This window comes from Falco punctatus (assembly GCF_963210335.1).
Source record: "Falco punctatus genome assembly, chromosome: 7".
NCBI lineage: Eukaryota > Metazoa > Chordata > Aves > Falconiformes > Falconidae > Falco > Falco punctatus.
This window is the reverse complement of record NC_137587.1, coordinates 28,759,963-28,772,570: the sequence shown is the minus strand read 5'-3', so window position 1 is coordinate 28,772,570 and position 12,608 is coordinate 28,759,963. Positions and strand designations below refer to the sequence as shown.

At 34.7% G+C, this 12,608-nt stretch overlaps 1 protein-coding gene across 13 annotated transcripts in view; it reads left to right on the top strand.

Annotated features, from left to right (window-relative positions):
* The window catches only part of FUT8 (fucosyltransferase 8), a 192,789-nt gene that overhangs the window by 164,200 nt on the left and 15,981 nt on the right, over positions 1 to 12,608 (top strand). For all 13 annotated transcript variants that reach the window (XM_080396789.1, XM_080396787.1, XM_080396788.1 and 10 more), the window contains 2 exons: positions 10,966 to 11,212; positions 12,426 to 12,602. In XM_080396789.1, the coding sequence (XP_080252915.1) occupies positions 10,966 to 11,212; positions 12,426 to 12,602 (424 nt within the window). The remainder of the gene's footprint in view (positions 1 to 10,965; positions 11,213 to 12,425; positions 12,603 to 12,608) is intronic.

Below are 12,608 nucleotides of genomic sequence, written 5' to 3'. Positions count from 1 at the left end.
GCAGTGTACTCAACTTGTCTGGAAGAATATTACTTCGTTAACAGAATAAACAGAACATTACTGTTACGTAGTACCCATTTATTGGATTAAGCTTCGTATGTAAAGAATATTACCAGTTGTAGTTAGCTAATTATTTGTTGATAGTGACAGATGTTGAAAGGTTTTGGTTTTAGCTATGGGTCTAAACCAAAGCTGCTTAGGAAGTCAAGCGTGCTGTAGGAAATTACATTTTGAGGAAGAATACAATTTTAAAATTGTTATTATTTACATCATTAACTTTTCCAAAAATTGTCATAAACCCCAATGTACAATACAAAATACTCAGATATTACTGCAGAATACCTTTATTAATATATTGTATGAATAGATAATAGTTTAATGTTGTAAGAAAATGTTTATTACATAGTTTCATATTTCTTGTCATTACATGTCTGTGAATGCCATCTCATCTAACGTGTTAAATTGCAGTTCCTTATGCAAGTGAAACCCATAATCATGCAAAACAATATGAGATTAGTGTACATGGCAAGACAGGATAGTATCTCTCATGACATGTCTTGCAACGTGCCTTGAAGTTTGGGTTTAATACTCTGCATTCCAATGAACTTTTTAGTTTTGTAATTTTACTTTTTCCCACTATTTGACATAAAAAACAGCTATAGTTATCTTAAATAATGTAAATTAACCCAGTGTGTGCTCTAAAGAGATTATACGCATATTTTAGTTATTTCACAACCTTGATTTTATTTCATTAATGCATCTACATACAGTATCTTGTCAATAGTTGACGTGTTCCAGTGGAAATGTGTTAGGACAGTTGGCTTACTTTATTGGTACACCACTCTTCAACATTTTGTAGCTACAGTGGAAATTTAGTTAGGTAGGAAGACTAAATAAGAGAAACCAGATAAGTGAATTTGGTAGGGGAAAAAAAATCTGAAGTGGCCATCTGCTTATCTAAGAGAAAACAAAACAGTTAACCCTGCATCTCAGAGATTTTGGAAAGCAGCATCCAGGTAAATTAAATTTAGCTTGCATGAAGGTAGGGATTTCTCAGTCCACTACTCTATGTATCATTTGTAAGGTTATATGCTGTGTGTGCATCTCAGCCCTCAGAAACAAAGTTCTGTCTTTCAGGCAGAGGGGCGGAACTGAGGAAAAAAGAGGGTAGAAGCATAATTGAGACTTTCAGTGATATCACAGAGTTGTCCTGCCTTCAGCTTGCAATTCTCGTCTTGGGGAAGAACATTTTCTGCTAGGGTGATAAGGTGCCAGAAGAAACAAGTCTACAAATAGCATGGGGGGCTGAAATTCCTGATTTGAAGTGTGTGCGTGGTCACAACAGTGTACCATAAACTTATAGGATGTTTCAGTACTCACAGTAATTCATGTGAGAATAACAGCTGATATCATGCAGCAGAGGTATAGCTATGTCTGTTTTAAATAACAGTAAATAAGAGGAATCCAAACAATCCACTACAACGTTTCATTGAAAAGAAGAGAGCTACCAAAAAAAAAAGCAAAACAAAAAATGAGAATGCTTACAAGAAAAGACTAAATGCTTGCAAACAGCATGGAGATTGCATAAAACATGGACCAAACTCATACCACCAGTAAACCCCCTTTTTTTCAAAAAGGCAAATGTGATGAACTTGCTCAATATTGTTAAAAGGCATTTAAACTCCACCCCGCCCCCCCCCCCCCAACCAAAAACCCCAAACCAATTTTGTACAAATAAGAAAATAAGCAAGAATATAATCTCTAGCAAACTACATATGAAAGCATGGGAAGAAAGGCCAAAAAAGGTTTTGAGGAGAGGTTTGCTACAGGCAACAAAACCTGATAAGTCCTTTTTAAAATACATCATAATAAGGAAGCCTGCTGGCAAGTCTGGAGAGCCACTAGATGATCGAGGGATGAAAGGACCACTGAAAAAAGTCAAGACTGTAGTACAAACCATAAAAATCTTACATATCTGCATTCATTATAGAAATGCTTAGGGAGGCTTCCGTGCTTTGACCTTTCTTCATAGGGGACACTCTAGATGCTCTTTCTCAAACAAGTGTCATTGAAAGTGTTTTACAAAAAAACATTTTGTTTATAATTGCTATTTTCTTATAATCACTTTTGTTTATAATTGCTATTCTACAGAACAATTGCTGTTCTACAAAAAAGTAGCTGAAGGAATACCGATTTTTAGAAAGGGTTCCAGCAAATCACACATTCTGTATTGGACGAATTGATAGAAATTGTCATGAAGAATCAATTTAGGGAATACACAGAAAGATATGTTACAGTGGAGTAGAGTAAATCAGAGTTTTATAGAAAGAATAAATTTAGTAGCTTTATTTGAAAGAGGCAAAAAATATGTAGGTATGGAAGACTGAGTACACTTAATATCTTGCACTTCAAGAAGGCACTTCAGAAGGCTTCCCCAGATGTAAACTACCATGAGACAGAAGTGAAGCTTCTGATGTATATAAAATTGGGTTAAAAGAAACTTCAGAGGGAAAGGGTAGAAATTAACGGTTAATATTTTAGAGGAGTAAGTCACCAGCAGAGACCAATGCAAACTTTACACTTCAACATACTCGTATGTTACACTTCATTATACTCACATGTCACCTGGCAAAGAGAGAGAACATGAGATGGCAGTATTTCTAATGATAATAAGGTATTTTGGTTAGTGAAGGTGAAAATTCTTTGTGAAGAGTTGCAGAAGATACTTGCAGTAGTAAGTGACTGCAAACTAAAATAGCAGATAGAAGTCTGTGTAGATAAAGACCCAGGTAATGGGGAACAACCTCCCTGAAATATACACTCAGTATTGAGATCTGACTGTATTGCTATTTAGGAACTGTGGAGGGGCATATCCAGTGGTCAGTATACTGTAGTAACATGTTTGCGTAAAAACTTGGGCTTAAACTTAGCACGTGATTAAGATTTGCTTTTCAATATTTCAGCTTCAGGATTACAGAGTCCCTGTTTAAATGGTTGTACTAAAGGAACTGGGTGGCTCAATTGATGTGCAGTGAGATCTTTTTTCAGATCACAAGTTTGTATCTATGGTTCAAAACCAGTCTGACGGGTGTTTTATTGCATCTCTGAAATAAGTATATGGACTTCTTGAGCCACTGCTGCTGTTGACCCCTATTTTGGCAGCCTTTCCAGAAGCAGAAAGCCTTGCATGAACAAAGCAAGTTGAATTCTATTGTCCTCTCTCTCCCAAGTTCAGAGTAAAGTCCTGTTGATGATGTGGTGGTTTTGCCAGTATTTAGCATTTTTTGTGTGTAAATAGTTTTCTGCACAGCTGTTTTCACAAGAATACTATTTTCTTTCCTAAAAATATAAGGAGAAAGTATATACAACAAAACTTTTTCACAAAGCATGTTAGTTGTTCTCAGTATTAAAATCAAGTAACTGTACAATGTCATTCTGCTTATTCCTGAAAGACCTAATGATCTGAAATTAGAGTTATGGGAAATGCAGTTATTTCTTGTAACTAGCTTTATTTCTTTTGTTTCTACATAGAGGAATGTTTGCCTTTGGTCTTTCAGTATGTTTGGTTTGTTTGGGTTTTTTTTCTTTTTTTTTTTTTTAATTTTATTTTTTTGTAGCAATACTTTTAATATCGCTTTACTTGTGACACATAGTTCACTTCTGTAATCCCTAATGTGCCATACTAAACTAAATCCATTTTTATTTTAATTATCTGTGTGCTCTTTCACACTGTATCAGTCAAGCCCACAATATTGAATGCTGATTCTGATTAAGCCATTTGTGTAGGCTAGGTGTATTCTTGGTTCTCATTTAATTGTATGAGGAGTTACATTAAATCTATTCTTGATAAAGGTATGATGTTCTTAGAGGTTGTTTTCCATGTCAGCAGCTTTTTGTAGCAGGATGGATGGTTAATGTGGAATACATTGCTTTTAAATACATCCATTGTTAAGTAAATTTTCCAGTGGCAGAAGTAAGGATGTATATGTTTCTTGAATGTTTGATGTATATAATTGTGCTGTCTATCCAATAACGTTCAAGGGGCAAAAATGCAGATATTTTATACAATGACTTCTCCTTATGTCATTGTTAACTTAGATTACGATTTGACATCTGTATAAAATGCAATTGACTCCTTGATAATAGTTCCATGCATGGGAAGGACTATAAGCAGACTAGCAAACACATTGTTCACTGAGAATTACGTAAGTATGTTGAAGTGAATGAAGGTAACCTAGAACAGGGGATTTTTATTCATGAATAAATGTGTCTACTGAAATAATTATGTTCAAAATAGTAGGGGCTTATTTCCCTACATTTCGTGATTAGGGGAAGCTGAAGCACTGCTGTTACTTTGTAGACATGGAAATCTAAGGAGTGCATGAAGCGGGGAAAAAAGGAGTCCTGGCTCTGTTCTCTGCAGTGGTACCAACAGCTGATCACGTATTTGATCAGATATGTTGTTCATATGTAATATCTTGTGAAGCAAAGCTTTCCCATTTTCCTAAAAGGTTGATGTTGTCTCAATATACTAACAAAACTAGTACTAGTAGTTAAACTTGTACAAACTTTTTTTTAACTTGTAGTTAAAAAAGTACAAATTTTTTTCACGAGCATTGAATCATGGACAATAAATTGTAATTCGTAAATAAATGTCAAGTTTCCATTACAAACTGTAAAGCTTTTACTTAACTTTCAGTCTTCTAAGAATTGTTTCATAAGCAAAAATATAAAAATTGGCCTAATATTAGAGTTTATTTGATGTAAGGTAACTGTTCTGTACTTGAAAAGCTGTACTCTGTGTGTGTGCACACTAGGGAAAAATATAAGTGTGCTTTTTTGTTCAGATGAAAAAACCCTGTGTTTTTGGAATATCAGGAGACAGCATTAGGCAAATTGAGAGTAAAATTGCCTCAGAAGTGTGTTAGGTCTCAAACAATCATTACAAAATTGCATATATTAATCTGAGTCCTTTGTTTGGCTGCATAAATTTCCATCCAAACTGAAACATTCTTAGATTTTGAGGAAATTATCACCTGCATTCAAGTTTTGAGTTACTTCCTAATGTATTGCACTAGTCATTATAATGTCAGCAATGTTAGGGTTAAATAATAATATGTATTTTTAAGTAATATTTAAACAAGGGTAATCTGAACTGGCAGTTGTGGGGTCGAATTCAAGTCATGAAAACTTTTCATCCAAACCCTTCCTATGTCTTGAAAATGGGAATTTATCATCTAGTATGGGCTCATCCTTTCTATTAATACAGATACTATTAATACTGTACAGAAAGGCGGTAGTTCAAGGCTGGATGTTTCATTCATTTCAGTATAATTTTGCCAAATCCTAAAGGGTTCTTGTCTTTTTGCATTTGAGAAATGAATTTAAAAACCCCTAAAAATATCAGCGAATTATTCAAGATCTGTTTCTTTTATAGATTCAGAAGGTCATACTGAAGAAATGCTTTTATTGTTACAGATTTTGTTAGACATGAAGAATCATCTGAGTAGGCAAATAGTACTGAATATTTTTTCCACCATACAAAATAACTGAAAGCTATACCAAGACTTTTAAGGCAGAAATAATTTCTTAGGTTTTATATTTCTGTTTCTCAATTTTCAGACCCTCAGCCCACTGATTTCTTCCTAGTGTTGAGAACAGATAAGAAATTTGAAAACCTGCATTTTGTTACATTGGTCTTCTACCTACATTGGAAGACAACATATTTCTTTTTTTAACATTTCATGAAACAATAAATATTTAATAATCCAAGAAAAAAATCTTTACTATGATCTCATGTTTTTGGCATTACATGTCCATGAATGCCATCTAACACATTTTGTAGAGAAATCATTAGAACCTTTTATGGAGAAAACTTTTGTATTTATATGTGAGTTATCTTGGGAGTTTTTTGATTCTTCCATTACAGTCCCATTATTTTCTTCGGAAAATGCTAAATTCTGTCTTCAGATTATAGACCACTCGAAAATGGGCAGACATGCTATGACCGAAGGCCAGGAAAATTTCCTTTTCTATTATTGCAGGGTTACACTCTTGTTTTTTCCCCTTGTATGTTAGGAGACTATGTGAAGTAGAGTATATCCCTTTTTCTCTCAGTTTCCTTCAGGTGCATTGTTAAGGTGAACTGTGCCTCACTGCTATGAATATCCAACAGCATAGCAGTTTTGTTCTCTGCTGTTTTATTTACGGCTAACTAAAACATCTTTTTTGTCTACATGCACTTTGAGGGTTGTGTTCCATCTGGACTTGCATGTGAAGGTATTTTTACTAATTCATTGAAAGAAGAGTCTTCCAAGTGTTCAAATTAGTACAAGACAGGATTGGGAGCTCAAGTTACAGACTAGTAAGTAGCTCAAAAAGACAGTAAATGTCTAAACTGGGAGCCCTTCTCCGCTAGATGCCTGGACAGACAACTCCGAATATTAAGCTCCATTCTCATAACCTGCTGGAAACTTTTAAGTCGCCTAAAATAGTGTCTTGAGGTTGTCTTGGTTTTTGCATGCTTATACATGCTTGTTAAAGGCTCATGCATATGTCCAGTTAGCATATGCATGCCAGAGATCAGTCCCTGCAGATAAGTCCCTGAAGCTGTTGAAGGATTATTATAAAAGCAAGCTGTTTATCTTGTGTTCCAGCAGACAACCTAATACTCAAAGCAAGTATTTGGAAGTATCTTCAGGTATATAGTAATTAACATTACACTGAACTAGAGAATAAGCTTCAGTGGAAATGTTTCAAATCAACCCCCAAAATAGTTTTTCTTTGATATTGCTGTAAAGATCTTTTCTGTATATTTCCTAAGTTATTCCATCTATCCTTATGTAAGATCTTACTTTTAAATCATCAACTCTGACTACTGTTTGCATGAATGACTAAACCTGGATAACATGGCAAAACCCCTTTCATTTGTAAAAGTGTATTTGTCGTTGCAAATACATTTAATGGTATTTTTTGGTAGCCAGGTAGCTGGAGCTCTTCTTGGACAGGTACCCATTTCATGTAAGGTGTTTAGATGAAATGTGGCATTGTTCAAAAGCATTTTGAGTATATAAAGATAAAAGGAAAAATAAATTACTAGTAAGCACTTGATTTTTACTTAATTGGACAGTCTGCTGAAAAAGCCTTCACTAATTGTTATATGAAGTTAGTTTGTGCAATCACACACTTCATCTGTATACTTTCCAGCTGGCATGCTGGGTATCTAAACAATTCAGGAAGGGAAAAAATCTTTACATTTTAATGTTCTCTGAAGGTGACATGACAATGGACATAAAAAGCTTCTAATAAGTGATGAGTAATTTCCAATACAGCGAAACCGAAATATAGGTCTTTATAAAGCATCTTACCTGAGCTAACTCAAAAGAAAATGCAGTCCCTAAAGGCATCAGCAGATATTACTGTTTTAGTTGTGATAGGCTATTTCAAATGCAGAAATAGATACGCTCAGCTCATGCTTTCATTAGGTCCAAGAGGGATAATATTCACTGACATCTCATTACTTACTAGGACAGTAAGAGCACTGTTTATGTTGTGGTTTTGATTATGAGTAGGATTTTCAAAGAACCAGAATGACATGGGAAAATAAATACTATTGGAAGACGGTGGAACTTGCATTACAAAGACATGTTGGTAGTTGAGCAGCTCTGGAAGTTAGGGGTTTTGATGGAGCAGAAATAAAACTACCGTCAAAGTTTTATTTTGGGGGGAGAGCTGATAAAACTGTGTCTGTGGCAGAGAATTACTTTAGCCGAGTTTCTTGTGAGAACAAAAGTTTCGTCATCATACTGTACCTTTCTATCTGCTCCTTTTTTTCCCCCTAACTTAGTACAAGTTCTGAATATTGGATTAATTTTGGCCAGATTTGACCAAAAGAAATCTAAGAAATTAAGGTCTATCAAAAGTCCTTAAAACAGATAGCCTGGGTATGTGTATACAGCTGCTGAAGTCAATATTCAGGCCTACCAGCAAGTGAGAAGCAGCGGATGATCACAGATGTCACTTTCCAACAGGCAAACAGTACTAGGAGTGGTAAGAGACATGGGAGTATGTGAGGGTAGTTGCAAGAGTTGTGCAGGAGAGGAGAGTAAAGGATGTAGGAAAAAAGCCTTGGGGGCTGCTGGGTTGAGAAAAGTAATAGAAGGCGTGTTGGCATGTTTGCAAACATTTTCAAACAAATAGCACCTGGAGAATCCTGTGAACATTAAACAAGCTATAAATAGAATTACAGAGGCAAATTTTGGCACCCGTAAAAGCAAAATAAATTACATTGGAAGAAGTAGCTTAAAATATTGCTGAAATGTAAATGACATGTAACAACTCTAGAGGTATCATCCAATGTAAATAATGCCATGATTCTGTGATCAAATGTCAAAGTTGGACCTATGCTGAGAGGGAATTGGACCTGATTGCCATGATGGTACTGTGATTTGAGCTACCAACATGAGAAAAAGATAAAAGCGTTAGTATGGATTATTACCTTTTATGGCTTATCTATTAGTTAAGAAAATACAGCTGGGAAGTGGAAAAACAAGTATTTTAAAATTTAGGGAATGCATAGCTAAAAACTGAAGAAATGTGTGGATAAAAAGATCATTCCATATTTATAACCTGACTTCACTGTGTTCAGTTGAACAGCTACAATTCATATCAGTCAAGGATGTGATTTAATGTTTTTGTAATATATGTGCTTGCCTATCAATCAGACTTGAGTTTTGATTATCTACTGTATCATTAATTTTTATTGCAGCTTATTTCTGAGTAAACTAAAACAATATCCTGCTATCTATAATTTCAGTTAAAGATTTTTAAATTATGCCTGTTGAAAATAAGACAAGATCATTGCCTATTAGGAATTTTTCAATGAACACTGAAAAAAATAATAAAAAAAGTGATCAGTTGGATAAGAAAGCTGTCACTTGCCTATATGGCTGTTGCAAAGAGTTGTTTACTCCTTCAGGTTACCAGAGACTTACTCTTCACTGTTTTTATCCAAGCAAACAGTTGCTCTAAGTTTTACTGCATTTGCTACGTCATACTTTTTAAAGTGAGTGAAGACTAACAGGAAGATTTTTTTTCATTGTACAGAATGATAATAAAGGTAATAAAAACTAGAAAGCTGTCAAAAAGTTTCCTAGAATTGTTCACACATCTGCATGTTTGATTACACAGTTGTGCTTAATCGGTGACGTCAAATGGCTGTGCTTTATCAGAAGTTTGTGTGTTTGGATTAAGTAGACTTATGCTCCTTGCCCACTTCTAATTTTATGTAAACTGTTAACAAAATAGAACATTGTTAAAAACATTGATAATCACATTGATTCTTTGGGGTTTTTTTCATTTAAAAAAAAAAAACCCGCAACACTGTGTCTGTCAATTACTTTGTCAACAGTAACTGGCAAAAATCCTGAAGCATGAGGGGCTTCTGTAACCATTTCAAAATTCTAATTATAATAACAAGACATTCTTTGATCTGCATTTGTGAATATTTCACTTGATTTTCCATTTGTTAGCCATACTTTCAGTAGTAGTCCCCTTGTTGGATCTCATATTGTGTAGTTTTACAAAGTAAGGAACTCTTAATCTTCTATATGAAATAACCATGATATTTTCAGTTCCTTTTCAAAAAGTAGTTTTTCATATATCAAAGTGCACTCATTAACACACCTGACAGTTAATTTTGCACAACCATAGAAATTAGGTAGACTCACTGGTATTAATGCAGCATTCTTGGCAATGTATGATGTAATCATGCGATAGTCACAATATTTCTAGGATTTTGTCACAAATATACTGAAATGTCTTTTAATGCATGTGAAAGTGTTCTAACCTTAGGGCTTTACAACTGTTTTTAAAATAAAAATAGTTATCCTTGCACCTCAATGATTTTTTTCAGCCATTAGATTTACTTGATCATCAACAGTTGCATGAGTTTGATTTGCTTGTATTTAAAACAGTTTTCTCTCCTGGCTCTTGAGCATTAAACAGAGAACTAGCCACCTTTGCCAGTAAGCTCTGCAGACAATGAAAATATTCTTTTGGAGGAAATGAGTACACTAGAAATCTTATCTGAAATGTTCAGTTTTTCACAAATGTAATGCTTGATATTATGTTTTCATGTATTATGATTCATTACAGTATATGAAAATAGCTTCAAATTATCAATTATGTAGACATGTTCGTGTAATTTGTAAAAACACTTAAAAATATTGAGTGCCTATTGACCCTTGAATGAAAGTCCCATCTAAAACATCTGTATATTACAGTTTAGTTAGTATTTAAAAGGTGAGAAATTCTTACCTGTATGTAAATCACACGCTTGTATAGTGCTTGGCTGTTTTCCTTGATCTATTTAATTTTATATTTATCTTCATAGTTTAACTTTCAAGACAGGAATTGTTTCTCTTCATGTCCTTTCTCCCCTTCTGTCAGTAGAGTGGCTAATTCAGTGGTTCAAATGATGTCTGAAATGCTGAGATTTACTGCAAGAAAATGTACTCAAAAGAGCAGCAGAGTTGTATATTTTTTAACAACTTCTTATGCCTTAAAATATTTATTTGTTTATTTTTTAAACAAGTAACTGATTTTTAAGCATTTTAGGTAACAAGTCTGTCCAAGTGAGCCTTAGCACATAGTAATGATGTATATAAAAAGGTATGAATATATAACGACGTACACTTTTTATATTTTATTAACTACTAGCTGCTAAGAATTCAAGGACCTTCAACTTCATTCTACTGGAGTAGATTGTTAGATACAGTTTGTACATAAATCTAGTCTAAAACTGATTTTTATTAATTTTTTTAATGCTATTTGAAAAAGTAGAGCAAGGGTTTTTAAGTAGTCCTTTTGAAGTTGAAGATACAGTTTAGCTGATATGTTTGGGATGTTACTTGCCAATGGTAAAAGTAAACTACTTGACTCATCCTAGTATGTATTTTCAAACAGGTGAGGCTAATGATAAGGATGTTCAGGTGGTGGAACTTCCCATTGTTGACAGCTTACACCCACGGCCACCTTATCTACCCTTGGCTATCCCTGAAGACCTGGCTGATAGGCTAATTCGTGTACATGGGGATCCTGCAGTGTGGTGGGTCTCACAGTTTGTGAAATACTTGATTCGTCCACAGCCCTGGTTAGAAAAAGAAATAGAGGAAGCTACAAGGAAACTTGGTTTCAAACATCCAGTGATCGGGTGGGTATTTAGTTTTCTTTTTAACTGCCTGTGCTTTAATATGTGCATATAGTGATTCCTGTTCAGGACAAACTGTTTTACGATGGTTATCCAAGAGCCTCAAACATTTTGTGGGGAGAGAGGATGCTTTCTAGATGAAGCTGTTATTTTTTAACTGTGCATAATACAAGCTGATCACAAGGACTTCTTATGCATACTTGCCTACGTATAGCTGGACAGATGTATGTACAGGGCAGCTCAACAAAAGGTTTTTTTTTCATATGTCCTTCCACACCTAGTAATGTAATACGGAATTCCATTCATGTAATTGCCTTACAGCTTGTAATCCAGATGTTTTTCTGTCTGGGTCTTCTTTTCGAGTGTGTATAGCCTTTGCCTTTGAGGAAAAAAGGCTAAGCCTACATTTTACATGCCACAATCCACAACTAATGTTGTTGTTGGCTGCACTGAACATGGTATGTGCCTTTCCTTTTCCTGCTGATGTTTTCACTATTGTTGTTTCTTACAGTAGCTATGAATTGGAAAGGTCTATATAGGGACATGTGGGGAGAAACAAGGAAAGCACCTATGGGCAGTAAAGAGCAGGTTGTGGAAGAAAGGTTTTACTCTCACGTAATGTGAAAAATATTGCTGCCGCTGTCTGCTTCCCTTGCCAGAATTTTCCTTCAATCCTTAATCTTTCTTTTGTAGGAGTACACAATATATCTGTCTTAAAGTTAGTTGGCTTTTGACCATTCAGTTGGTAGGCTGCTTCACCACTGGCAGATCTGAAGACTTGTTAGGTTTCAAGCATATTTTTAACTACCTTCATTCAAATGCAGCATTGTTGCTGGTGCCCCAATATATCCATGATGCAAATATTCCGATTTTGCTTTTGAGCTATATTGATCAAGCATTATCTAACTACACTGGATAACTTAACCTTCTGCACAAAAGGAATACCTTGTGTGCTATAATTAAATCTCTTTTATTCTTATCTTTCAGTTACCCTTTGACTTCCTTGCAAGTTTATTATATTGCTTTCAAGAACAGGCTGACACCTAACTTCATGTTGTCAGTGTGTCAATGAGTTTAAATCCTTCCTCGTTTTGTGTAGGGATTCAATTTAGTATGTATTCTAAAAGTACAGGCATGAAACTTAAATTTAAAATTTCAGTTGCTAAATTATGTATTGTACTCATAAATTGAATTCCTAGTTTCTGCCTTTTTTCAGTGTTCACGTCCGAAGGACAGACAAAGTAGGGACAGAAGCAGCATTTCATCCCATTGAAGAATATATGGTACATGTTGAAGAGCGGTTTGAACTTCTTGCTCGCAGAATGCATGTTGATAAAAAAAGAGTTTATTTGGCTACAGATGACCCTTCATTATTGCAAGAGGCAAAATCCAAGTAAGA